The sequence below is a fragment of the Rissa tridactyla genome, chromosome 4, assembly GCF_028500815.1.
Source record: "Rissa tridactyla isolate bRisTri1 chromosome 4, bRisTri1.patW.cur.20221130, whole genome shotgun sequence".
NCBI classification, from domain to species: Eukaryota; Metazoa; Chordata; class Aves; order Charadriiformes; family Laridae; genus Rissa; species Rissa tridactyla.
This window is the reverse complement of record NC_071469.1, coordinates 52,195,797-52,223,467: the sequence shown is the minus strand read 5'-3', so window position 1 is coordinate 52,223,467 and position 27,671 is coordinate 52,195,797. Positions and strand designations below refer to the sequence as shown.

Here is a 27,671-nt window from a genome sequence, read left to right as displayed (position 1 = left end):
TCCAGGGTCTCAACACCCCCACAGAATTTCTTCCTAATATCTAATAGAAATCTACCCTCTTTCAGTTCAAATCCATTACCACTCGTCCTATCACTACACTCCCTGATAGAGTCCATCCCCATCCCTCCTGTAAGCCCCCTTCAGGTACTGGAAGGCTGCTATAAGGTCTCCTTGGAGCTTTCTCTTCTCCAGGCTGAATAGCCCCAACTCTCTCAGCCTGTCCTCATAGAAGAGGTGCTCCAGCCCTCTGATCATCTTTATGGCCCTCCTCTTGACTGACTCCAACAGGTCCATCTCCTTCTTGTGTTGGGGACCCCAGAATTAGATGTAGTACTCCAGGTGGGGTCTCACCAGAGCAGAGCAGAGGGGCAGAATCACCTCCCTCAACCTGCTAGCCGTGCCTCTTTTGATGCAGCCCAAGATGCGTTTGGCTTTCTGGGCTGTGAGCAACCATTGCCAGCTCATGCTGAGCTTCTCATTCACCAAAACCCCCAAGTCCTTCTTGTCAGGGCTGCTCTCAATCCATTCTCCACCCAGTCTGTATTTGTGCTTAGGATTGCCCCGACCCATGTGCAGAACCTTGCACTTGGCCTTGTCGAACTTCATGAGGTTCGTATGGGCCCACCTCTCAAGCCTGTCGAAGTCCCTCTGGATGGCATCCCTTCCCTCCAGTGTGTTGACTACTCCACACAGCCTGGTGTCATCAGCAAACTTGCTGAGGGTGTACTCAATCCCACTGTCCATGTTGCTGACAAAGACGTTAAACAGCACTGGTCCCAGTACTGACTCCTGAGGAATGCCACCCGTCACTGGTCTCCACTTAGACGTTGAGCTGTTGACCGCAACTCTTTGAGTGAGGCCATCCATCCAATTCCTTACCCACTGAGTGGTCCATCCGTCAAATCCATGCCTCTCCAATTTAGAGACAAGGATGTTGTGCAGGACAGTGTCATCAAAAGAATATCCAGAAGGAAAAAAACCACCTCCAATAATCCCCCCAAAACCCAAACAAACTAACAACCCATTGGAGGAAAACATCCTTCCAGTTTTGCTTCACACAGATGAAATGCTTTATACAGTTCTCATCCCATTCCTGTGAAGAGTGTTTTAAACCTGGTCAGAGTGGCAGGATAGGAAAATATGGCTTTCTGAATGTAATTTTTAATTAAGATCATCAAATATACTGAACGCGGCAATACAGCTCCACGAAAAGAACATCTGCTTCATTTTTTTGTATGAGCGGTATTTAATTTTGAAAGGATTCACTGATGCCAGACGATGGAAGGATAGCATAGGATGCCAAAAAACAAGGTGGAGAAAAGACATAAATCTAATTGAGGCACAATTCAAATTCTGAAAGGGGTATTTGAGGAGATGTTTCAGCCCATATGCATGTACTACTAGCCAAGAGATTCAGTGATGCAAACTGCACACTGCTGCCGAACATGCTAAACTGCGTGAACTGAAGTAAACAAGTTCCTTACAACAGAAAGGACAAAGTCTTGGCTGTCGGGAATCAACAGCAAAGGGTCACTGACCACTTTTGGACCAAAGAACACCCCAAGAAGAACAAAGAAGACAAGACGACTGTACTTATTCTTTTGTTAAAAACAATCGAGCAATTAATTCCAGCTATGCTAGAATGATGTAAACAAAATCAATATAGGAAAGTTGCAGTCTAGTAAATGACTTGCCCCAACACAGCTACTTCTGCGCTGTCCATAACAGCTACTGTGAGGAATCACGGGACTGAAAGTCCAAGTTCTCTCTCAAAAGCCAAGTCAACATCTAGTAAGAATGGGCTTTGGAATAACTGGGAAGTAATTTAACTCCTAGTAAGTGTTAATGCCTAATTTCCTCAAACTGGCATAAGTCAGAAGAACTGGAAGCTTAACAATACAGATGAAAGGAACAGAAATGAGAAGAAATTAATCAAGTTCTCTTGTTATTAATGTCATAGTACCTATATAGCATGCTAGTATGAAAAAAGGTTATTTCTGTTCCCTGAACCCAGTATATCAACCTTACTAGATTTTAGAAAGGAGATTGAAATCTTAGCACACCTGCTCAGTCAAAGACCAGGTGACATGTTTAACTTGCCTTACCTCTTTGTCATTACAGGAAAGAGCTCCTGTTTTGTATAGCTTAATTGGATTTACATCAGGCCTTATCCAGACATCAACTGGGTCTGAACATTGTGAATTTACATCTAAGCCAAGGAACAGAGTCAGAATTCAAGCAATCTTTTTCTGAGCTACGGAATGAAGGTTTAAATACCGGATCAGCCGTCCAAGCTTATTTTCTCTAATTCCTCTCTCTTCACTGCAAAATACCACTGTATTATTGTGTTGTGATATTTGCTAAGCCTGTCAATCTCACATCTGGAAAGTAGCCAGCTTCTGGCTAGAGCAAAAGAAGCTAGTTTTATTCCAGCTGTTGGCATATAATTACTGTGCTATTAAATGTCAGCGCTGTGTTGTGCTTAGTTTTAAACTGAGAAACTATGAAAGTTGTGAAATCTTGGGAAGCTTGCCTGATGAAAGAACTCACACTGTGTATGTACGCATGGGAGGGGGAAAGTTTAAGAACCTAATCTCTAGATATTGGAGGGGCTTTAGAAGAAATCAATACAGAAACCTTTTGGCTCCAATTTGAAGGAGAGAGTGACAAGTTCAAGGACAATCAAAAGTCAGCGTTATGTTACACCATGACCAAATTGTGCAAAACTGGTTTTGGTAAGACCACAGTTTCAGATGATGGGAGTACTGTAAAATCAACTGATATTCTGATATTTTCTTTCATCAGAAATATTGAAAAACTCATTGAGTGCAACATTTTTTAAAAGCTTTCATTATCTGGAATTGAAATGTTATAAAAGAGCTATTTCAAATATTTCTGGTTGCAATTACACACTGGTTCCAGAAAAGTGGCTAGAATTGGGTCTTAAATATTTTTATTAACTTTCTCTTCTACAGTCTATTAAAAATACTGCTGTAACATAATATGATGATCTAAAGAAATGAATAAAGATAATGTTTGTAAGTAAAGAAAATATCTTTCTATGAACTTTCATTTCAGATATTCCTTAGGTCTGGTTTATGTGCCCAAAAGCTTGCTAAAAAGTTGACTTGTGTGCCTTTTCTTAACATCAGCAGTGTCAGCAGCATTGTTTTCCTTATCTCATTAGATCATTGTGGCTACCACAATACAACCACTGGAAGATGGAAAATAAAGCTATTAGCTGTTGACATATGTTAATTAGCACAATACTTCCACCAGCAAAATTTGTCTTAACTTCGCAGCACTAGTGGCATGACACAGAGCTTTCATCTCCTTTTTTATCTCGTTTCCCATTAGCTTTCAATTCTGAATCATGCTGCAATTGCACTGTTTATTGCTAGGCCAGAAGGATCCAAACCCAACCATTTGTGCTGAAAGGTTCTTTTGCCTGGCATTTATTTTGGAAAGACAACCTTGAAATATTTCTTTCAGAAGTACTATCCTTCCTATACTTACATTTACCACCACTACAGCTCCATACATAATGAGCCAACCATCCTGCAAAGAGACAAGGAGTTAACCGGGCTGGAAATCAAAGGAGTGATGGGATGGAACCGGGAGATCGCTGGCACATCTGAGGCTCAGGGATCAGTTACTTGAACAAGACCGTAAATCCCTCAAATAGCCCCAGAAGCAAAAGATGGTTCTCCCCAGGGATTCAGCTGAGCAGCTGGGAACAGAGAGCCTATTCCAGCCTTTCCCGGCAGGATGGACATTTTTATTTCCTAAGCAGGGTTGGATGAGCCAGCAGTAACAATGCTGCTGAAGCAAAGCCTGAAATGCAACTCCTACTAGTGGATCTGAACTGCCAGCAAACTTACAGCTCTGAGGTTTTATAGTGTGGGCAGGGCTTCTCAGTTCACAGAAATATTTTAAAATGACATTTTCCTAAAAAAAAACCCAACTATGGGCTCCTTTTGCACATCCTCCTACCAGCTACAGAAACCTACCTATTTGCCTCACTTTGACAGCCAGTAAAAACATATATTTAAAAGGAGTATGTGCCTCTCTTTTGCTCTCCTCCTCCCAGCTGCAGATTCATATACTGCTTTCCTGTTTTCAACCATGACCTCATAAATATAATAAACCCACAGAATATCACATTTTTCCCTATACCAGCTGTACTCTGACTGCTGAACCCTGCCTCATTTCACCATTCTGAGTCATGATATCATGATATTCAGTTATATATAAAATATATGTCATCTTTTCCCTTTGCCTTCCCAAACTGTAAATTCCTCTTTCATTGTTCCCTGAAGCAGAAACCAGAGCTGCGTGCTATTCTTACTCTTATTGCCTTATTGTCACTCTTAGTGGCAAGATAGGTAATAACAGACAGAGTACAGCAGTAGACAGATACACGTCAGCAGGTGTAGCTAACATAGAGCAACAGCAGATACATGTCAGAGGACTGACCAAGTTCTTGAATTCTTCTCAACAAGCCAAAAGATAATGACAGAAAATTAATTTTCTAGTTTATCTTCACATTCTCGACTCTGCTATTCCTTCTTCCATAATTTTAGTAGTGTATCTGGGACTGAAAGCTACCACAAGCAGGCAGCTGAGACTGCTAGCCTAGGAGGAAACGCATAAATAGTACAGAGCGGTACTCACATCTCTCATTCCAGGCACTACCACTGGCGTAACAGAAACATATGTCTTTACCACATAAAAGAATATACTGTGCTGCAGCCATATGGGACAATGTAAAAGCCTCTAGAGGCCAGTACAACTTAGAGGACCACTGAGTCCCTGTCAGCTCTGTGCAGATGACAGAAAGATATCCACGTTGTCAAATGACAATATGAGAAAGGATATGGCTTGGCATATGTTCTGTCTACATTTACAGCTTCGATATTCAAATGAAGAATAAAAGTATTGGGTTAGCTATTTCTTGTGAAAGGACCTGAAATAGCACTGAAGAACTTCAGTCTCAAGTCCTTGAAAATGAAAGTCAGTATTTCCAGTTTGAGGGATCTGTCAGTAAAATCAAACTATGGAATGACCTTCTTTCTTTCTGTTTCCTTTTTATTTGTCTTTGGTTTATATCCTGCTCTTGAACAGTTTTGTTCTTCAAAGTATTATACTTTCTTATGTACAAAAAGAACAGACTTTCCCCACTACGAGCATAGTACATTTGATACTACAAATGCCCAAATCACCCTGTAACTTGCTGACAACATCCTGATGGAACATGCATTTTCAGCATTCATCCTAAATTTTAGACCAGAACTGTAAGGAACAGAAATATGAAGGCAAAGATCAGAAAACTGCTCTTGAGCTATGTCTGTGATGGAGAGGCATCATTAGGAAGGAAAATATAGGAGTGTGAGCCCAGGGACCTTACCAGAAGATCCTTCGCTCATAGAAAATGACTTCAGTAGCTCTATAACAATTTGTACCAGCTCAGAAGCTCCTTTCAGTGTCTCCTACTTCATCAAATAGCCTATTTCCTCCTCGGCTTCACCTGCAGAGGAGAGTCTTATAGTTCTTTAAGATCAACAGCTGAAAAGCACTACGGATAAGCATTACTTCACTACTTTTTCTGCACTGAGCAGTGGAGTCAGCACAACTTACAAAAGCCAGTCAACAGCAACAAGCAAACTGATGTCCTGGGTAGGGAGACCCACTGCAGTAAGGATCAGAAGCATAGTGACAAGTCCCGCGCTGGGAATACTGGCGGCTCCAACACTTGCAAGGGTGGCGGTCAAACTGCCAAAAAAATCAAAACCAAAAATCAAATGAGAGTAGCAGGAAAAGTAACATACATTTTCATTGCATACTCATATGATCATTAGGAAGGTCTTATTTTTAACGAGTTCTTCCCAGAAAACTAACTCAGGCTCAGGCCATAGTTTTCATGCTTGTTTCTCCAAAAATATCTATTAGTGGAGGTCAGATCTATGGGGTTTGTTCTGAGAGTTGTAAGAGAGTTTTCTGAGAGTTTTAAGTTCTGTAAGTTGGTTATGACATTCACATCTTTGGCCTGGTGCTGTTTTCTGAACTCTACTAACACATTCAGGGTTTTGAATCCCGAGTTTTGATCATCCAGACTTGCTGAAGTTTGGTAGCTACAAGTTCAATTTTGAGGGTGGTTCATTTCTGTTTATTTATGCTACATGAAGATTGAATTGTGAGGTAATGGCTGCAAGAAAATGGTTGTTATCAGATACAGAAGAGTAAAAGTCTTAGTATCCAAAATTCCTACAGTACAAGCCAGAGGTGTACCAAGCCTAGATACATTTCATTATCTAGGCTTGGTACACCTAGATGAAAAAGCAAAATTCATCTGACTGTTTCATAAAAACAAACCTGTCTTTGTTCTTGCCTCTCATTTTTTGATGAGGACCAATAGAGTGAATGCCTGTGCTCTGAATGTTTGTAAGAATACAACACAGACTATAACAAATATCAACATTGTTGGGTAATCCTATGAAGAATGGAAAACAAATTTGTCAGAGAACAAGCCAAGAGGAGGAAAACAGGGAAGTGAAGGAGATGGAGAGAGAGGAGGAGAGGGAGAGAAAGGAACAAGGAAAGAAAAAGTTCTCTCTGTCCTCTTAAACACAGAGATGAATAACATGGTTGTACTTCTGTGGGTGTACCCAAAATATCTGAAAGCGTTTCCAAAACAGAAGTAGGGGAAAAAGGTCTCTGTGGGGGAAATCCTCGGCCGTTAGCCACAGAACTAATCTGTGAGGATATCAGTCTGATTTAGAGCTGGCAGATGTCTGGGTCTGACCCAGACAATCCAGGTTGCAGTGTGTTTGTCAGGTGTCTGGGTTAGAGTGCAACCTGGTCTATGAAATACCCAGATAGGTCCAGCAGGTATGCACGGAGGATGCTCTGCTCTGCCATCAGGCTCTGCACATGGTGCCAGCGCTCCTCAGGCACTTCCAGCCTGAGCTGGTAAGTGATTGCTTCCAAGCTCTGTAAGGAAATGCTCCTGCCAACCTTCCCACAGCTGCAGGGGAATGAAGTCACCACTGTTTGGGCCTATAGTTCCACAGATCTTCCTTTTTCCCTTTTTTAAAAATGGGGGTTATGTTTCCCCTATTGCAGTCAGTGGGAACTTCATTGGACTGCCACGACTTCTCAGATGTGATGCCTAGTGGCTTAGAAGTTTCATCTGCCAGTTCCCTCAGGACCCATGGATGAGTCTCATTAGGTCCCATGGAATTGTGCACCTTCAAATTCCTAAGATGGTGTTGAGCCTGTTCTTCTCCTACAGTGGGCGTTTCCTCCTTCTCCCAGTCCCTGCCTTTGCCTTCTGCAACTTGGGTGGTGTGGCTAGAGCACTTACTAGTGAAGACCAAGGCAAAAAAGTCATTGAGTACCTCAGCTTTAATTCTATTTGGGCTTTAGCTCTCCTAACCTGGTCCCTGGCTGCTCAGACAATTTCTCTGTATTCCTCCCAGCCTACCTGTCCTTGCTTCCACCCTCTGTAGGCTTCCTTTTTGAGTTTAAAGTTTCTCCAGGAGCTCCTTGTTCATCCATGCAGGCGTCCTGGCATTTTTGCCTGACTTCCTCTTTGTTGGGATGCATCACTTCTGAGCTTGGAGGAGGTGGTCCTCGAATATTAACCAGCTTTCTTGGGTCCCTCTTCCTTCCAGGGCCTTATTCCATAGTACTCTACCAAGCAGATCCCTGAAAAGGCCAAAGTCTGCTTTCCCGAAGTCCAGGGCAGGGAGCTTACTGTGCACCCTCCTCACTGCTCTACGGATCTTGAACTCCACCATCTCATGGTTACTGCAGCCAAAGCTGCCCTTCAGCTTCACATTCCCCACCAGGCCCTCCTTGTTGGTGAGAACAAGGTCCATCATGGCACCTCTCCTCATTGGCTCCTCTATCACTTGGAGAAAGAAGTTATCATCAACGCATTCCAGGAAACTTACCTAATTATTAGGTTGTCCCTCCAACAGGTATCAGGGTGGTTGCAAGTCCCCCATGAGGACCAGGGCTTATGAACATGAGGCTGCTGCTATCTGTCTATACAGGGCCTCATCCACTTGGTCTTCCTGGTCAGGTTGCCTGCAGCAGATCTCCACTGTAATGTCACCTGTCGTTGCCCTCCCTTTAATCCTGACCCATAAACTCTCAGTTGGCTACTCATCCATCCCCAGGCAGAGCTCCATGCACTCCAGATGGTCATTGACATAGAGGGCAACACCCCCTCTTTGTCTCCCCTGCCTGTCCTTCCTAATGACCCTGTATCCTTCAGGAAAGCCTGTCCTTCCTAAAGAGCCTGCAGACCCTATACTTCATGAAAAGAAGAACTAATGGTTTTCTTACAGATAGCCCAAAGTTGCTGCCTGCTTAGTAAATGTGAGTCACAAAGCTGACTACACCAGACTTGAAACTGTGAGATCAGGAAGAGGTAATGAGCCAGTCCCTCAGAGGAAGAGAAGAGGCGTAACTTGGGTTCAAGCCTACTAAATCTCTTGGACAACAGCTGATTCCTGACTTCAGTTTCCCTGGTCTCAATTTAGTTTAATATGTGGCATCTGTGAAATGACTGATTTCATTCTCAGCAGCAAATATGCATCATGCAGATCTAGCATCTGCCTTCATTAGAAGCAGCCCTGAGCCTTTTAGAAACCTTGGCTTTAAGATTTCAGGGGTTGGGGCAGGAGGGAAAGAAAAGGAAAATGTGGAACTAGTATAGCTGGGCAAGAAATATAGAATTAGACATCCCTTTGCAGGACTTTCTTTAGTGTTAAAAGGGTTTAGTAAAAAAAATGGTGGGAGGGTGAAAACTACAGGAAAAAGGCAAACTTGGCAGCCTTCACTTGTGGTTTCCATTTTAACTATTCAAAATATTGGTCCTGGTGTCTTCATCAAGTTTTCCGTTTTAAATTAACTTTAGCTGCAGCAGTCATAACTTTGCCATCGCTTTTTTTTTAGTCACCCTACCTAATAAGTCTTAAAACTCCATTACAGTAAACAAGTTTCAATCACTCTTATCAGTTTTTAATGGGTACTTTCCTTTGTCCTTCCAGATAATCAGCTTAGTCCTAGGTAGGACAATTTGATATGAAAAGACCAGAGCTAATATTTGCTGGGTTAGAGATAAAAATCTGAGTATCCAGACCATGCTGCAGGCAATCTCACCCTCAGGCTGGGATATTTTCAGTCCATTTTGTTCACCAAAGTCACAGAAAAAGAACAGGCGAACATAAATACATGGATACATTTTTAAGGTACAGTTTTTCCATCCAATGTATATAAACAGACACATTCTAAAAAGTTAATGCCCCATATATCACTTGTAGCGACCCTCTATACTGAAAAAGGCATTGCACTCGACAGAGAATGTGGTACTTCACATTGTATTGTCAACTGCAAAACTGGTGTAAAACATTACCAACATGCACTAAAGCTGCACGTGATAGAAAACGCATGTCACCAGAGAACAAGGACCTATGTATATGACATTCCTTTGCATATCACTATTAGAAATCCATGGATTTCACAGTGAATCCCACAGCTACTGAGAAAACATCCAAGCCAAAGTTTCCCATTTTACAGTCTGTAGAAACAAAGCCTACAGTACTGACCTCACAGTAACTATCTGGCCTCCGTCCAGCTCAATTCCATTCATCTGTGCTATGAAGATGGCAGCCACAGCTTCATAAAGGGCAGTTCCATCCATGTTAATAGTTGCTCCAACAGGAAGAACGAACCTTGTTACACGCTTATCAATGCCTAGATTTTCTTCAAGACACCGGAATGTGACAGGTAATGTTCCAGCACTGAAGGAAAGAAAGTAAAAAAGTAGAGAAGACATAACTACAATATAATGTATATATGTAAGGGAGCAAAGTCAGAAATTGTGCTATCATTGTTTAGATTTCCTACTTCCACTTTCTGCTATGATTCAAGCCGGTTTTAGCCAATTTTTAAATTAAGCCTACATTTAGCTGGAGGTGGAACTGAGGCTAAGACATGAACATGAATTAAAGTAGGGATTAGAGCTTGAGAGAGTATAGATGATTTTTTTCAGACTCGTTTATGAATTATTTCTTGCATTTTGTTCAAAAAAGATGAGTTCCAGATGTTTTCTGATGGACAGAACTATGAATGTAGAGACAAATCCTAAATTTCTTTGATTGTGAATTTGCTCTGGACAAACCAGTGTTGCATTAAGGAATGAAAATGCCAGGCAAAAAGATACAACCCATGGAGTTCCCAGATACTGGAGGACAGGAAAGGACACGAAACACAGCTGGAGGACAGGAAAAGATGAGAAAGACGGATGGAAGAGGGGAACAGCTCCTTGCACAGATCCACAGTGACTTGCCTTCGTGGGAATACTTCAGGCTATTACATTTACTTGCTCAAAATAAAACACCTTTGTCAAAAAATACTGACGAAAACAGAACATACTCTTTCTTCCCTGTTGATGCAAATATCTTCTGCTTTTTCCCTTCCCTAGCAGGTCTGCCTGCCTTTGGCAAAGGACTTGCCACAACAAACATGAAACCCAATACAGGAACATGTTTTGGTTCCTTAGTTTTCTGTGTTATCTCTGAGGTCAAGTCCACCAGAAAATGAAGTTGGTTGTTGCCTGAGAAGCTGTTCTGAATAGAAAGCTGACCTGGGGATATTCCTTTTAATTGGTGTTTCATACAGACGCAGATGGAGCACATATGTTGTGGTTTATTTGCTTTTCTTCAGCTGAAGTGGCAAATTTCTCAAAGGTCTTCGCTATTGTGTCCCACTAATTCTGGTGTCACTGCCCCTACAAAAATACTAGCTTGCTCATAGAAGACTAAAGGACTCGACTCAGATTTTCTCAGATAAATATTCGCAGCATAGTGTTGCTAGTGCCTTGCAACTTCAGGGCCTTTCCAACTCATTCATTCATCCACTACCGTAGAGATGCTATTGGGTACAAAAAATGTAATCTTTCCATTTTACCAATAATTAAACCATGGAAAACGGTGATTAAGGAATGACTGAGATACCTAACTATAAAAATGTTGTTTCATAATAAATGTAGTTTCATAATAAAAGTCCTAGGATATCTGGAACAAGCACATGAGGCTGACCTATCTTGCATGGAATCTGTGGAAAACTCAAACCCTTCTGGACTGGCAGATGCCTGAATCACTTCCTAAATGACTCCTCTTGTCCCACATCTATGGAAACACGAGTTAGAAGATATGAGCTTTTAGATCCCCACCTTGCGCTCACATGACTGTACCATTCTTTGTTCACAGAGGAGATTTTTTTAACAGATGTTGATAAGCGAGATACACAGTACCAATCATTTGTGTTCTAGCATCTTTACAAATATATTTGTAATTATGATTTATTTTACTATGGTTTTAATGAAAGGTAATCAAATGCTTAATATTCTGTGGGTTTAGCCACACCAGAGACAATTAATACTTTGTAAAAACAATGTAGTAGATTCTCGTGTAAGTTACTCTAGCAGCTATATTTATAGCAGACAGTACAATATATCTAGTGAGTCATTAACCAATAACTACTATGCAGTTTTCAAGTCAGTCCCAGGATCACTTTGCCTCCTACAGCAAAAATATTCCCATATCTTATTAAAAGAAAAATAGAATAAAAAATGTAGTTCACTTACACACATTGAAACTCAGTCAGCTAAGATTCTTTTTCTTCAGAAATACAAGTCCCACCTTACCTTTATTGTTACAAATCAGATCATTGGCACAAGATGTGTACCAGCCATTGACTACCATTGTTGCAATGAACCCCAGTGGGCTCAGCAGGCAGGGACTATGCAAATATCTTCCCTCTTCAGCTCTGCCACCATGAGGAAGGACAGGTGGGCAGCCCAGGGAAATAAGGTTTCTTTATTAGAAGAGCACAACGTGTAGATGCTTTCCATGGTTCCTCAGCCTGGCCAAAGAGCTTTAATAAGTCCCTGAATAGGAAACATTTGCAATTTCCAGAGGTACCACATTAGATCACATGATGATGACTGTTGTCATGCGGTCACTTGTCTGTGTTGCTATGAACCGGTCTACTTCTGTTCAGCCAGTAATTTAGATCTGGATAGCAGTCAGGTGGTAAAGCTAGTATCCAGGTAAATCCATATGCTGGACTCACTTAGAATCCCCTAATTTTTTCCACTTTGGTACTCCAGCAGAAAAACATTACTTCATGCTAAAAAAAAATGTTGTGTATGGACACTGTAAATTTTGTATTGAAAATCTAAGTGGAAACTCAAACACTTCAATGAACAAAAGCCTTAGGGAAAATTGTGGTTTATTGAAACTCCTGGCCTGACTATATCTCCTATAATCCCGCATTGTTTATCACAGAGCCACAGAATTGTTGAGGTCCTCTGGAGGTCACCTATTCCAACAACCCTGCTCAAGACAGGAGCAGATAGGGGAGGTTGCCCAGGACCATGCCCAGACAGGTTTTGTTTATCTCCAGATGGAGACTCCACAACTCCTCTGGGCAACCTGTGCCAACATTCAACCACCATCACAGTAAAAAGATTTTTCTTGTGTTCAGATGGGATTCTTGTCTTTCAATTTGTGCCTACTGCCTCTTGTCTTGCCACTGGGCACCACTTCCTTCATCTTCTCTGCGCTGTCCCATCAGATATTTATGCACATCAGTAAGGTCCCCCCAGAGTCTCTTGTTCAACAGGGAAGAAGTTGTCCAGCGGAATCATTTGGGTTGACCCAAAGAGGCAGATTAATTACAGTTCTTTCAGGGCATTCCTGAAATCAAGACTGCTCAGTTTTCTGATGGTCAGTTTTGAACTACGCTTTTTTTGTTTTCATGTTTTTAATTAAAATGGAAGATTAAATTTTCTTCAGAAATAAACATTTATTGAAGAAAAAATATCTTTAAAATTTAAATGAAAACTATTTTCAGTGGAAGAGCTGACTGCCCCAGTGCAAAGCGTCAATTTATTACTGAGAGCTGAGCTGCCTACACACTTTGTTGAGTCTGTTCTGTGCATTAGCATCAAGTCTAAAATGCTCAGCTCTTCAGTGAAGTCCCCTTACTCTGCCAAACTGGATGAAAGAATAAAATGAGAGGTTTTTTCATTTCTTTCTTGAAACCTAGCACTGTTTCATTTTTTTTCCCCAATGCAACGAGACTGCTCTTACCATGCTTTCAAAATAAATAGAGTTATCATTGTTTCCTAGTTGAGGAAATAAGTACAGAGGTAACACAATTTGCACAAGTCATTTGGCCAATGTCAGAAAAGAAAACAAAACTGGGTCTCCCAACTCTCTGCAGCTGTCTGTACAACCTCTCTAAAAGATACCAAACATGTGTGGTTATTTTTATTTATTTCAACATGGCTGAATTAAAAATAGTTTTTATTCAATGGCATAAAATGATTTTGCAGTGAAGGTCAGAACACCAAATGTATTATCTCTAAACAGCAGCTAATAATCTGCTAAAAAATAAAGCAAGCTGTTATTTCTGAAGTGTACCTGGAAGCTGTGCCTAGTGCTGTGATCCATGCCTGGAAAATCCCAGCAAGGAATGAAAATGGACTTTTCCTTGTTATCACAAAGTAGAGCAGAGGCAGGAAGATCCCTCCATGGATGAGGAGACCCACAATCACGGTGACCATGTACATGCCAAGTTGCCTAGCAACTACCTCTAAGTCCTTGATTGCAATGATTTTTCCACAGATGAGGCAAGCAATGCCCAAAGGGGAATACCTGGAGAAAAAGAACAAGCATAGACAGAACTAGTCTCTGCAGCGTACTCATAAAAATTGTGCTCAATTGAGTATAGACTGGAGAAGAGTAGGAGGATCATCTTTTACAAAATAATGGCCATCTCCAGCAACTTCCTCACCTACTTCATTTTATTCCATTCCATCAAATGGAATATGCATTTCCTGAACAGTTTTTGATCCTGAAATAACATCATACAAGATGTTACACAGGCTTGGATCATTATGAAGGGTGGTGTAGTATTTGTTCTTAATACATAACTCTTGCAGACCGTTGCTTACACATTTTCAGAAAGTTGCATTACTTGTTTCATTTAAGCTATTTGTTAAATGAATTGCTTTTATCTTGAAGGCTGCAAATGTTTCCATTATGTTCTTTCAATAATTTGGACAAATTCGTTTTAGTTTATACAATCTTCATTAATTATGTGCTTTCCTATTTAGGGCAGGGTTTTTGTCATCTCAGCCATGTGATTCCCTGATGGCATAAATGGAACTTTTAAATAGGATGATAATGGTAGCACAGTTCGATAATAAAAAAAAAAAAAAAGAAAAATTGAAATGAAGGGATATTATTTAAAAAACTTAATAATCAGCTATAGTGAAAAATGCCAGACAGAAGACAATATTTATACTTATAAGTATAAATAATTTTAAGTAACATTAATTTTCTCTATCTGTTCTATAAAACTTAAATTGGGAGAAAGTAATGTGTGTAACGTGGAGAAACAGTAAACAAAATGCCTCTCTGAAAATAAATGGTAATGTATATTTTCAAAACTGATTAGTGATTTGGATGCTTAATTAAAGACAATACAAAGGTAACTGACTTTCAGAATAAAAGTGCTTCATGTTTTCTGTAAGAAACTCTCATGGTCTCTCAAGCAACGTGCCCAAAACCTGGAGAGCCCTTAGTCACTTGAAATGCAAGGCCAGCTGTTATACCAGTTATCATAAAAAGCCATGTTCCAATGAACTTGACGAAGCATTTTTCTTATAAAGAATTACATGGTGTCAGAGCCAGATGTCTGATTTGTTTTATGTTTGTGTTGCAATGCCATGCTCCTGAGAGTCTGGAGTTGCCATGGGAGTTACAACACTGTGCAGAGAAATCACAAACCAAACAAAATGTGACTGCATAAAGAAGTGCATTTGTCTTTATAAACACACATAAAAACCCCGCTGCTTCTGGCCACAATAATTCTTTAAAAATTGCACTCAGAGATGAACAAGTGGAATTCCCAAAATCAATGTCCTTTCTCACAAAAAGAGAAATAAAAAGCATGTCAGTTACAAATAAAAATTTACAGTTAATGTCTTAAACTTGAATGATTTCCTGACATTGCAGCACTGACTACTACAGAAAATTTATACTCTAGGCAAGGTATTCTGTCTTGGGTGTACCAACTGGTGCTAAGTGAAGTAGGAGTGAATTCTAGCTCTTGGAGTGTTATGAGAGTATAGTCACCATCTCTCTATAGAGTCAATAGCAGCAGGTTACATTAACTATTGAAAGCAGCAGTGAATAAAAAACCCCTGTGTTTTTATGCAGCAAGATCACCTACCAAAAAAAGCAGAAGCATAACAGGAATGCAGAGTCATTGCTTCAAGTTTTTTCTTTTGTTTCTACACATTTTCACATCGCTGCTGCTATCTGCATCACTCTTGTGTAACAGTCTCCCTTTGAAACACTGATAATGCTGAAGACTCGTGCCTCAGGCACCCTGCTCCCTTTCCTATAAACTGTGCCTATCTACAGCCTCAGAGAAGAGGCATACTGCAGCCTTGTAACTCAGGAAATCACTTCCAGGGACACCAGGGAATCACGGGCAGCAATGAGCCACGATACGTGTGTTTTATTGGAGTAGCTATTTTTGCTTTCAAAGACCTAGGAGCTACAAAACACAGTTGTACAGTGCCAAACATAGCAATGGGTTTTTATGTTCTGAAAAACTGGTTTTGTGTGATATGGCCATGCTTGGCACTGCATACAAATAGCTCTGGGGAAGCCCTTGGAAGAAAGATCTCAAAAAAAAAAAAAAAAGAAAAAAAAAGAGAGAATCCCTTTCCATCCATAAATGTAAACAAGGGCTCAGTCTTAATTGGGTAAAGTCACTCCCTTGAAGGCACTGCTATTACGAATAGGTATACTTCAAAAACAGGATGGATACCTTCTTCCAGTGACCCCATTGCAGTGAGGCTGTAAGACACAGATGCTGCAGAAACTATGGGTGGAGGGACGACACGTCACTGAAAACCACAGGAATTTTATTTGATGGTATTTTTATTACAGAAGACAGTGAATAAAGTGTGTCTCCAGGCTTCTTTGTAATTATACCTCCTAGCTAATACAGTGTGATTATGCAAACCTCCCAGGAAAATTTAGATGTTCTTATGTAGGGACTTGCTTGCTTAGGTGTCCTTCTATGCAATGAACTTCCATAATCAATGTGGTATTTGAACGCCTTTGCTCGTATCTGCATGCCTTGGATTTCAGTAAACAAAGAACAGAATACCTTCAGAAATACTTCAAATTGCGTCCTAAATAATCCTCACCAAATAGAAATAATGCTGCTGTGGTTCACAGAATCACAGAATGGTTTGGGTTGGAAGGTACCTTAAAGATCATCTAGTTCCAAGCCCCCTGACCTGGGCAGGGACACCTCCCACTAGACCAGGCTGCTCAAAGGCCCATCCAACCTGGCCTTGAACACTTTCAGGGATGGGGCATCCACAACTTCCCTGGGAACCTGTTCCAGTGCCTCACCATCCTTACAGTAAAGAATTTCTTCCTGATATCCAATCTAAATCTACCCTCTTTCAGTTTGAAGCTGTTACCCCGTGCCCTATCATACCACTCCCTGATAAAGAGTCCCTCCCCATCCTTCCTGTAGGCCCCTAACATACCTGTAGGTTCTAACATACCTGTCACGGCTTTAAAAAATTAACTATTTAATTACATTATTTACTAACAAACTGTGGTCACTATATGCTATATTAGGGTTTTATGAGGTTTTTTGAAATCTTTTTTTGTTCTAAAAGTTAGAACTTCAAACTTACCACATGATCATAGTCACTAACTTCATTACAATCTCATTCAGGATGTTGAAGAAATCCACCATCATCTTGGCCTGTTCTCCCATTTTCCCCATAGCAATGCCAAAAGCAATAAAGAATCCTATCAAACCTATTGGGAAAAAATTGTAAGACAAAAAACCCCAAGTTAAACCAAGTTTTTTAGGATGTTTTTGTGCCTAGTCAATCTCTTGATACTACCTGCTAATCCAGTTTTCAAAACTATAGTGTATTATACATCTCTTGGGACTTTTTAATATGGACTCACTCTCAGCTTTCATGATCACATTCAGAACATCTTTTATTCTTCAATATTTTACTAAACCCTAATTTCACAGCACAACTATGGTTTTTTTTTTTCTTTTTTCCTGAATTGATCTGATCATCAAAAAAATACCTATAGCGTAATTTTCTCAGTGCTATGCAATTATTAGAAACCTCATAGCCCCTGGCAAGTGGGAGAGGCCGCACAGCGCCATATCATGACTCTGCTTTGTTGCTAAAACAGTCACTAGAGACCAGGAGTGTTTTTCCCAAGCTTTACGGAAGTCCCTTGACAGATTCAGCCTACAGACTAGTCAGTCCTGGAGTACAGAGAAAGGCAAAAGTTGCCCCAGAACATAATTTTTACAGGCCAGGAGTATTCCAGTTAAATGAAGAAGGTGGGGGTGGGAGGAGAAGGTGGGTATTGCACTTTAAGCTAAACCACAGAACTCCCATTAAACAGACTAACCACACTGAAACCAGCTATCAGTGGATGCATAATCATAGAATTCAATGTGAGTAACATTTGGCTCCTAAATTTAAATGCTAAGGTGTGAAAGTCTGGAGTATTGGACTATCAGTGTGAAAAACCAATTTAGTGCATCTGTCATGTATTACTTTGGAGCTGTGTCTCCAATGCTAAGCTTTACTATCCAGCAATTTTCAGTGCCCAGAGTGGGATTATTAACTGATAGTGATAGATTGTTTGAAACTTCAGCCATCCTTTGAAGCTAAACTTTCAGTCATGATATGAGTTCAGTAACAAATGTGAACTCAGTTGGGTAATTCCAAAGGAAAAACCCATGAGGACACAAAAGCATTCAAGCAAAGGGAATTTCAGCTCTGGGAAAAGACAGGCTGTCCCATATCCTCACACTGGGTTTAGCAATTTCTTCCTTTTTTTTTTTTTTTAATCCAATCTCCTGGATATAAAGTCATTCTCATTCTATAGCATAAAGCTATTTTTGTTGAGTCCCTTGAATAGGGAAGTGAAGTGTATGTTTGTGTGCTGCAGAGCATGGAGAAATCATAGTATGATGAGAAGCTTTTCAGTCAAAGACCAAGTAACTTCCTGGAATTCAGACTCTGCATCAGAAAATGTTAGTAGGTGGTTTTGTTCATTAATTCCAAACAAGCTGCTGCATTAGTCATAAGAGTCAGGTTGGTTCAATTTGCAGGAATTTGCCCAACATTTTCACTTCTTCATTCAAAACCAAACTACACCAAACCAAACGAAATAGCTCTGCAACATTTGAGAGTCAGTGGTTAAAATACTACAGCAAATCCCCTACCTAAACTGTGTATTCCCTTTCTGTAGGAATTGTATTCAGCCTTCTAGTTCTTTTCTTATCCATGACAGAGCCTGCACAAAACAAGTCGAGTACTAAATGTAATGCATCTCTCACATTAGAAATACTGTTTCATTTTCATGCATAAGCAGAGCTCCAGGAGAGAAAAAAGAAGGTGAGGGTAACAGCATGAGCAACGAGCTGCTGCCTCACGCAGGGTGCAAAATGCCAATTTGCAGCTTTGAAAGGAAGTGGCTCCTCTGCCCACAGATGTTGAACGGAAGGAGGAGTTGTGGAGGCAGACAGAATACAGTGGCTCCTGGCTCTTGTAGATCAGGCTGTTTCACAGAGAAACAAATCATCTCTGATCGGCTTACTGATGCTATCTCCCCTACATATAAGCAAAGCAGCCACTCCCAACCAACCCACCAACGCCTGGAAAAGTTCTGCCCGCACAGCAGCCACTGCGTCAGCAGGAGCAGCTCATCAGCTGTAAGGAGTCTATAAGGGGCCGTTTGCTCCTAAAAAGTGATGGCCTAGTGGTTAGATAAAGCAGTGGTTTAGATACTGTCCCAGTTTGAGGATGACACCTATAAACACAGGTGTCAGCCTGGACATGCTATCACAGCGTATGTGTATCTTCAAGCATAGGCGTGCCAATGAGGCCACAAATTGAGGGCTAATTTACGGCTAACTTCACCAACGTCAAGAAAGTAAGAAGGTGAGGGGGTGCACTCCTCTCTGGGCTGACAAACAGTGAGTCTAGGCACAGAGGAGAAAATAAAAGTGGTGTGGCAGCTCTTTGCTCCCCCATGCCCCTGCCCCAGTCCAAACAGGTGCTTCAGGAAGGGGTAGGAGATAGGCAAAGCCTTCGTACCACCCCCACTTGCTGGCTTGTCCAGACAGGATGGCATGATGGCAGTTATTCATAATTTGTAGCTGGTAAAGGTCAGCAGCCAAGATGAAAAAATGAGGGAGTTGTGACTCAGAGCTGTGTCAAGCCTCTCTGGGATTTTTTTTGGGTGGTGCAGTTAACACCCCACCTCTCACTTCAGGCTCTGCCTCAAGCCAAATTCTAGTTCACCATGCATGAGACACCTACTGGAAACAACTGAGCTCGAATTCGTCGGGGGGTGGGTAAAGCACTGGCCCTTGAAGCTCTCCCCCATACTGTTTTGCCAATATGTGTTAGTATTAGTCTAGGTAGTCTGCTTCTAGGATGAAAGGATATTTTGGGTACCTCCTACGTGCCTCCCCACCGTACTCCAATTAATACCTGCAAAGGTGCCAATCCAGAATAATTCACTTGATTGTTTCTGTGATACAGTCATATTTCTAGTAAACTATTAGATTTTCACCTCAGAGACCAATGGGCAGCCAATAATTGATAACCTTTGATGATTATTTGGGGAGACTAAACTTGAACTGAAGAGCAGATCATGCAACATTGGTTACCCAGTCACAGCCAAAACTGTGTCATACATATAACATACATATTTGACAGGCAAAAATTTTTCCTACCCAGGACATTCATGCCATCCTTAAATTCAAGTCCCTTCTTAATGACCAGCTGGGCTTCCGGTGGTGCTTCAGGCACTGTCTCATTCATCATAGCAAAAGCAGAGTCTGTGACATTAGGCGGTTCTTCAATGGGTGGTGGCACCAGCACTTTCTTGGTGACAGTCTGGATCTGAACGCAATAAAAAGGGAGGATGAGAATGTAAACAGAGTGAATCTAATCCATAAGGGAGATCAGGAAATAATAAGAAAAAGAGTCTTCACTTGACATTCCAGGGAACTATATTTTTAAACGATTAGATATGCATTCCAGTACCTCTTACCCCCTCCTCCAAAAATAAGTTTGCTTTTCAATATTTCCAAGTGTCACAAAGTCCTGAGAGTATTTCTCATGATTCTAGTATGAAAACGGCAATTACTTGTTCCTTACAACTACAATGTAACCTTTTGCCGATCATTAGTCCCTTTATACAGATGGTTCACAAATGGTGCTTCACAGATTGTATGTTACATGTTGATACCATTTATTTAGCACCAAAAGCCAGGCACTTCTAAGATCAGTCACAGCATCAGTAAGGCTTGTTATTCAGGATGGTCTGCCCAGCTGAAGTTATCATAGTTGGTTTGACGGTTAACTTGAATCCAACACTTCACTTGGTGACTGAGAGAGCTCAAAATGGAACACGCACAGTCCCCTGAGCTCTCTAATTATGTGCGACAGATAACAGAAAAATCATCAAAGCTGCCAGATACCTATTAAATCTGGCCAATTCAAAAAAGAAGGCATTAGCATCTGGATGGATCTGGACCCCTCCTGGCACATGAAAGGTAGGGTAAAGGGAAACCTGGGAAGGAATGGTAGGGGGAGAAATGGACTTGAGTTTATGGCTAGGAAAAAAGGGAGGAAGGAGTGGAAAAAGAGAGATCTGTGACTTGCTGCTTTTAGAAGGGATGTTTTCCTCTCACTTCACACCTTGAACCTTTCCCCCTTCTTCATGGCTCTGGAACAGGGAAAATAATCAGGAAGCTATGACCAGTTTGCCATGGTTTTCCACCTGCTCCCTACCTTCCTTGTTCCTAGAAACATGTTTGAGCAAGGCATCAGAAATGGTGCATTAGCCTTTCAAAGAACATTTGCACCTCTTTCCTGTTGAGATGGACATTGTAGTACTATGGATGATGATCCAGATTCAATCCATATATTTTAAAACCATAAGATTTTAAAGTACTGTACGTCTTTTCTCTCAAAACCTGCTGTCTAAATCTAGAGAGGGGGATGTAGAAAGAAAACTTAAATAGCTTTGTATGAGAAACTCTTTAGTTGTCCTGAAACAACTGAACATTCCTGCACATTTTCAGAGTTAAACTTTATCTGAGCGATGCTGTCAACACAGTATTTTTTTTATGTATGTGAGGTATCCAGATTGTAAGAACGGAGTCATAGAAATTAATAACATTAGACTACACACTCACAAATTCCACTACAGTCACTTAAGTCAAAGGTCTTCAGCCCTTCTTTGCACAAGGCCACAGTCACTAAAAATGCTGAGCCTAAAAGCAAGTTTAGATTCTGACAACAACATCTCAGGCCAGAAAACAATTTAAATGTCACTGTCATATTTATAGACGATAGTGTCATTCTCTTCCATGGCACATCTTAGGTTTCTGCTGGAATAGCAGTTTTCATTATAAATTAAGACTTTCTTACGGACCACACAAAAATTCAAGAGATCCTGAAATCCCATGATGGTTCAGAGTGCAGTTTGCAAATGAACTGTCTCAAAATTGCAGGCAAATCTCATCATTGCTTTCTGCCTGGTCAAAAGGGAATGCAAGGAAAACTTCCCCACAGACCACGGCTACACAGTACCATTGCTGTGCACCCTTCAGAATCATTCTTCACAGGATTTCTGCAAAAAATTGCTTCCTCCCAAGGCAACGTGGAGACACTGAATGCTCACTGAGAGAGTCTGTATAAATGTAAGAAGAGAAAATATATGCTGACACCATTAAAAGCAGTCAATTTTCCTTCTAAATAAAGAGACAAGTAAAGCCTAACTCTCTACTGAGGAGTTAAGGGATAATAGAAGGCACAAGTTCCATCTAGGAAGGAGCATGACTTTGCAAATGAAAGGTGGCTTTGTGTCAGAAGCTTTCACTTGCAATTAGCTTGAAATCTGGTAAAATCACACACTGGAAAGCAAAAAGCTCAGTACCTTTTTTGACTAAGTTTAAAAAACAATCAATGGCATTGGTGATCCGTAACTAGTGAAGTGACCTGAACATTGATATATCACACCCTGGAAAAGCAATATTAATGTCCCAAGAAAACTATCTGATATGCGTAGCTTAATTCTTCTTTCTTCCGCTTTCTGTCCCTTTGTCGAGATATATGACCACTTTCAACTGACCAGTAATCTAATTCTCCTCTCTTCCACAGTTCAAACGAGGGAAAGGAAGAAAAAAACATAAGCACCCTGTTCTCCCCTCACTTAGTTTTGCAAAAATACATTTCACATTACATGTGATGTTTAGCCACCCGCAGTTTGATCACATGACTGACATTCCCATGATGATTTGGAAACACTGAGAACATTCTTTAATGTTCTCTCTTTAAACCTCCAAGGACTATGTGTTTTTATGTGGAAGTCCATGGAATAAGTGAAGCAATCCAAGCACTTTTCACAGTTTAGGTTGCCCTCCATTCTTCCACCCTGCATGGCCTCTTCTCCCTTCACTTCACTTCATTCTTTGGCCGTAACCCCAGCTCCAGCTACAATGCAATTTCACATAGGAACACTTAAGAACAGGTTTGGCAACCAACGCTGTTTCATCAAAATAATAATAATAAAAAAAAGGTCTGCATTATTGGCAAAAACTTTAGCTGTATGGAAAAGAAGCTTACAGAAAAGAAATATGCTTAAACAGAAAATTGAAAGCATGCATTTTTCATTTATTTTACCCCTCAAAATGAAGCTGTTTTGATTAAGCATTGGTAAAAAGTTTTTAGACAAAAATATCTACCTACGGAGCAAGAAACACACAGTGCAAGCATCCTTCTTTCCCAGCATGCTTCAAACCTGGCCTGATGGGGCCACCTGTAGGTGGGTCAGCCACTTCACGGTATTATCCCTACCTAGTCTGGACTCCTAATACAGCAATAGAAGTTATGAGAGGTTTGGGTTTTGGCTTCCACTGGCGACCAGCTGGAATTAAGATCATCCATATATTACAAACGGGGCATTGCAGAACCATCAGCTCTGTAACTAATAACCAAGATCAAATTCAACCTGGGTGAAAGATCCCATAATTCATCAGCTGTTCAGCCCAAGCCAGCATTCATGACCACATATATTGTATAAAAAGTGAGGAAAAAACAAAACCCATCTTCTTTAAAAAAAAGTTATGAATTTAAATAATAACTGCAACATAAACCAAAGCAGCTATAAATAATGTTCTTTCACTTACCTGCTCAAGACTTAAGACCTGTATTTCTCTTAGCATCATCATTTCTGTCATTCACCTAAACAATGGCATTAACTTTATAGACATCCCTGGTAAGTAAAAAATTTACCAAGGAGTAGAAGTATTTACCTGCTGAAAGCATGCTTGGACTAGATTTTCAGGAAACAGGTTTCGGATCAAATCCAAGAAAGCATCCAGACTAGATACTTCATCATTCTTCTTCCCTTGACCAAGCTGTTTCTTGAGTTTTGGATTCCCTGGATGGATGGCTAAAACTAAAATCACACCCAGCACAGCAGCAATTATAGTGGTGGACATGTAGTAGATCATGGCTCTTGTACCCAATCGGCCACTTGCTTTAGCATCTAAACCGGACAGTCCTGCAGGTGTTTTATTTTAAGAAACAAAAAAATACATTGAGACTCAATATCCAATTTAATAATCATCAAATAAAATCCTTTATAATTTGCAAAGTTTAATGACTGCCTATAGGTGCCTACTTTTGTCCTTGTGTATGCTCACCGCTAGATAGATTCCTGAAGCTTCTGTCTCCAGTTCTTATGTGAACAATGTCTGGTGCTACTAATTTGAAGAAAACCATTTAAGATTCCATCTAATTGCAGAGGAGGCATTGAAAAATAGAGAAGATATCATACCATCTTTTGCCCTTGATTGCTGCAAACAGGTCATATTCTGGCTGACACCACAGCTTTAAGTAGGCGCGGCTCACTAATGTCATGTCATCTTATTTGCAAGGTCCGATCCAGGAATTAAGTAAAACAGCATAGTAAGAAATTTCTGATGTTCAGGAAGGTAGTATATGGGCACGTGTCTGAAAATAAATTCACTTGACCATCTACATATCAAAGCCAATGAAGATAATCAGAAATTAACTCTGAAATACACACTGCAAGTGAAAAATCCCTAACAGAATCACACTATTATTCTTCCTACATCACAAAAAGCAAACCAGGCGATATCTGTAGCAAGGATCTTAAAGTATTTATGGCTAATAGATCATACCTGTGATTAAACTAGATATAATCAAAGGGAGGATCAGCATTTTTAGCATCCTCATAAGTATATCTCCTGGGAAAGCTATTAACATGATGACATCAGGGTCAATAGGTGATGCTAGGCGAAGAAGACACCCACACAGTGCACCCAGGATGACACCTGGAAGAAGAATAAAAGAGAGCAGGTAGGTAACATAAATACACCTGAATGCACGTTGATTACACATAAGAACAGCCTAAAAGAAAAACAGTTGCACACAGCAGCTGACTTTTGGTAGAGAGACACATTTTTGGAAGGCTTAGCCTTCTGATTAATACAAGACTGTAACGTGCTTACCACATATCTCATGATTAAGAGAAGTAGTCCTGATACAGAATCTTCTGACAGCTGAGCTTACACCTAATGTACTATTTTGCTTCTACAAATACAAATTTGCTGCAAGCCACGATGTCATTGAGGTTTACTAATACTGTATAGGCCTTGCAATACATTGAGGGATAGTCAAATATAATTCATATCACTGTTCTACAGCTGGCAAAATTGAGACAGCAAGAGTCGAAGTGATTTATGTAAGGCCATACAGTACTGACAGCAGAGCCAGGGTTAGTACCCAGGTCTTTGGAGCATAGTAGCTAGCTCTCAGCATAAGAATGGTACCACTTGAAAACAAGGTCAGCATAAGTAGATATTTTACAGCCTAAGAAAAACCCTGCAGGAAAGCTAGAATAGTCTGTTAGGGAAAACAGATTCAAGGTTGGTTTTGGGGGGGGGTTTGGAAGGGACTGCCTGACCTGGAATACAGCACCTACCATTGAAGAAAACTTGATTCTTAGAACTCATTTATTACTCCTTCCCTTTGATGGTCTGCCTCCTTCTCTTTGTGCTAACGTTCTCAAACCGCAAACAATCCCTTCATCGCTTATTTGGATTTGTACAGTGATAACACCTAAACCCCTCTCTCAGGATTGAAGCTGTTAAGGGAAAAAAAGGCCATGTTTACTTTCGTAACATGGTCTTTGTGAATGGATATTTTATGTTTACATTCAGGATGTCTTTGTTTTTCTGATCCCAAGCCCAAGTCTCAAATGTAATAAAAAATTGACAGCAAAGCCTGAGTTGCCATTTGCAGCAACTATAACTCTTTGAAGTATCAGTTTGATACAATGGAAAATATATGTGTCTTTAAAACTTTTTCTGGAACTGCATCAGGCACCTTCTAAAGATGATTCAAAGCAAATACTATCTAAACACTTCAGCAGTATGGGTTTTGAAGGCTGAAAAATATGGATGTGAAATTTACAGCTCGAGACCAGTTGCAGCTGGTCTTTCAAACAATAACAAAATAGAGTATGTCTATGAATTTGTTGCATTTGGCTGTTAGGCTTTGAGTGAAAAAGAAACAGGCAAAGAGCCAATAAACCACAATAAAATGTCAAACTGTTCCATATTTGGAAGCTGCTAAAGCCAGAGGCAACATTCAGGATGAGATCATGGAGCGCTGGCTTACAGCTACAGAGAGGGGGATAAACCTTAAAAGCAGCGGAGTGTGAACTGAAAGATAAAAGATGAAGGAAAAGAAATTTTGAAGAGTTTTTATCTTTTTTTCAAGTAACTGAGAGGAAAAAATGTGTAGTGTATTTCGTTCTACCGAATGACATTGATCTGACTGGCCTTGGGACTTTGATCACACTCCAATCAAAACCAGGTATAGAATGTATCTCAGTGGTGTGTTGCTCTGTGTTGTGTCAGTAACAACCTGCACACCTGAACTAAGGCAACAATGCCTATGGGAGTCCTATTTACTTTCTGGCTGTTCTACTGGAACAGCCGATGACCACAGACAGGGTCTGTGGTACTACATGAGCAAATACAGATAAAGACAGTATGTCCAGACCAGCAGACGTATCTTACCGAATACAGTAAGAGTCAGGAGCAGATTCCTGTGGAGCGACTGGCAGAACTGCACACATATGTTCCTGGATCTGTGCTCCGCTGGACTTAAATGACTCTCATGCATCCGCACTTCTACTTGCTTAGGCATATTGTTGGCACTAGAATGAAAAATTAAAAACAAGTAAAAGTTATAGCACAAGATGCCAAAAGTGAAAGGAAAGTCTGGATTACTTCCATCATCTGTAAGTGGGGAATCTGATGCATATTCCATTGCTACCCACATTTTACAAACACTGTATATTTACTGCTCTGAAGAAGTTTCTGAAACAGCAATAGTTTCTTTTTCTAAAGGTGTTGCCTTTAAAGTATTTTTTGTGGTTATCTCTCAAATGCTGGAGATGTAAACAGAATGAATGACATATCATCCCAACTGTCTCATGGGCTAAACTATTGGTCTTGAGCTGGAAAATTCAGTTTCCCCACAGATCATGGCTGTCTACTTAAGTAGGACAGACGGCTGAAGAACACAGTTTCTATTAGCAGGAAAATGCAGATTTTAATACCTTATTTAATTCCAATTCAGGAAAAGGTTTAAAAATGAGGATTTATTTGCAAAATAAAGCATTCCAGAATATTTTGTTTAATCTTCCCAAAATGTTTCACTTCAATATTAACATTTTATTGTAATATAGTCAGAATGCTGAGGTCAAAAGAATCTTTTTCAACTTGGTTCTAATGAGACTTGAACAACTGCCACTGAAAATTAGTGAGAAAACTATGCATTCCCCAAGAAAATCTTTGGTTTCATTGAACTGGCAGTGTTTAGAGGAAAAAGTTTTTTGACTAACTCTATTTTATATTTGGGTAAGTGATATGCACATAATGCAGGACTTTGAAAGCCCTGCCTCTAACTTTCTCAATGCCTGAGAAATCATTACGAATAGACTCCCTTTTCATATACAAAATATTAAAATGTACTTGAAAAAAATACTAAAAATATGACTACAAGTAAAACACAGTTTCCTTAAAAGTTAAGGCTGTCTACTTAAATATGAGAAATGGGTAACGAACAAATTTTTTATTATCAAGAAAATATATTTTTTGAGATCTTGCCATACTAGGGCAAGATTTTAGAAAAAGGAAACCAAATCTTCCTCTACAACAGTAGTCTGAGGTCTACAGAACTAAAACAAGTCTGAAAAGCTATATAAAGTTTCGGTGTTCTCAGTACTAAACCATTTCCAGGGAATCAAAATTTTTTTTTTGTTATATACAGTGTAGCTTGTTGTCTTCATAAAGTTTCTCAACAGAAAGTTATGATTAGACCCGTGACAAGAATTCAGACATTTTGATGCAAATAATTTCATGATTTTCCCTTTCAAAGTGAAACAGCATTT

At 40.2% G+C, this 27,671-nt stretch overlaps 1 protein-coding gene across 7 annotated transcripts in view; it reads right to left on the bottom strand.

The window, feature by feature from the left end:
- The window catches only part of SLC1A2 (solute carrier family 1 member 2), a 97,321-nt gene that overhangs the window by 14,603 nt on the left and 55,047 nt on the right, over positions 1-27,671 (bottom strand). For 4 of the 7 annotated variants that reach the window (XM_054199614.1, XM_054199613.1, XM_054199617.1 and 1 more), the window contains 8 exons: positions 26,293-26,432; positions 24,388-24,540; positions 23,494-23,744; positions 19,903-20,071; positions 16,814-16,940; positions 13,503-13,736; positions 9,618-9,812; positions 5,638-5,772 (listed from right to left, as the gene is read on the bottom strand). In XM_054199614.1, coding sequence (XP_054055589.1) covers positions 5,638-5,772; positions 9,618-9,812; positions 13,503-13,736; positions 16,814-16,940; positions 19,903-20,071; positions 23,494-23,744; positions 24,388-24,540; positions 26,293-26,422 — 1,394 coding nt within the window. In that variant the 5' untranslated portion in view covers positions 26,423-26,432. Of the gene's footprint in view, positions 1-5,637; positions 5,773-9,617; positions 9,813-13,502; positions 13,737-16,813; positions 16,941-19,902; positions 20,072-23,493; positions 23,745-23,886; positions 23,940-24,020; positions 24,283-24,387; positions 24,541-26,292; positions 26,433-27,671 lie in introns of those variants that run through there. The other 3 variants (XM_054199618.1, XM_054199619.1, XM_054199620.1) reach the window with 3 other exon arrangements.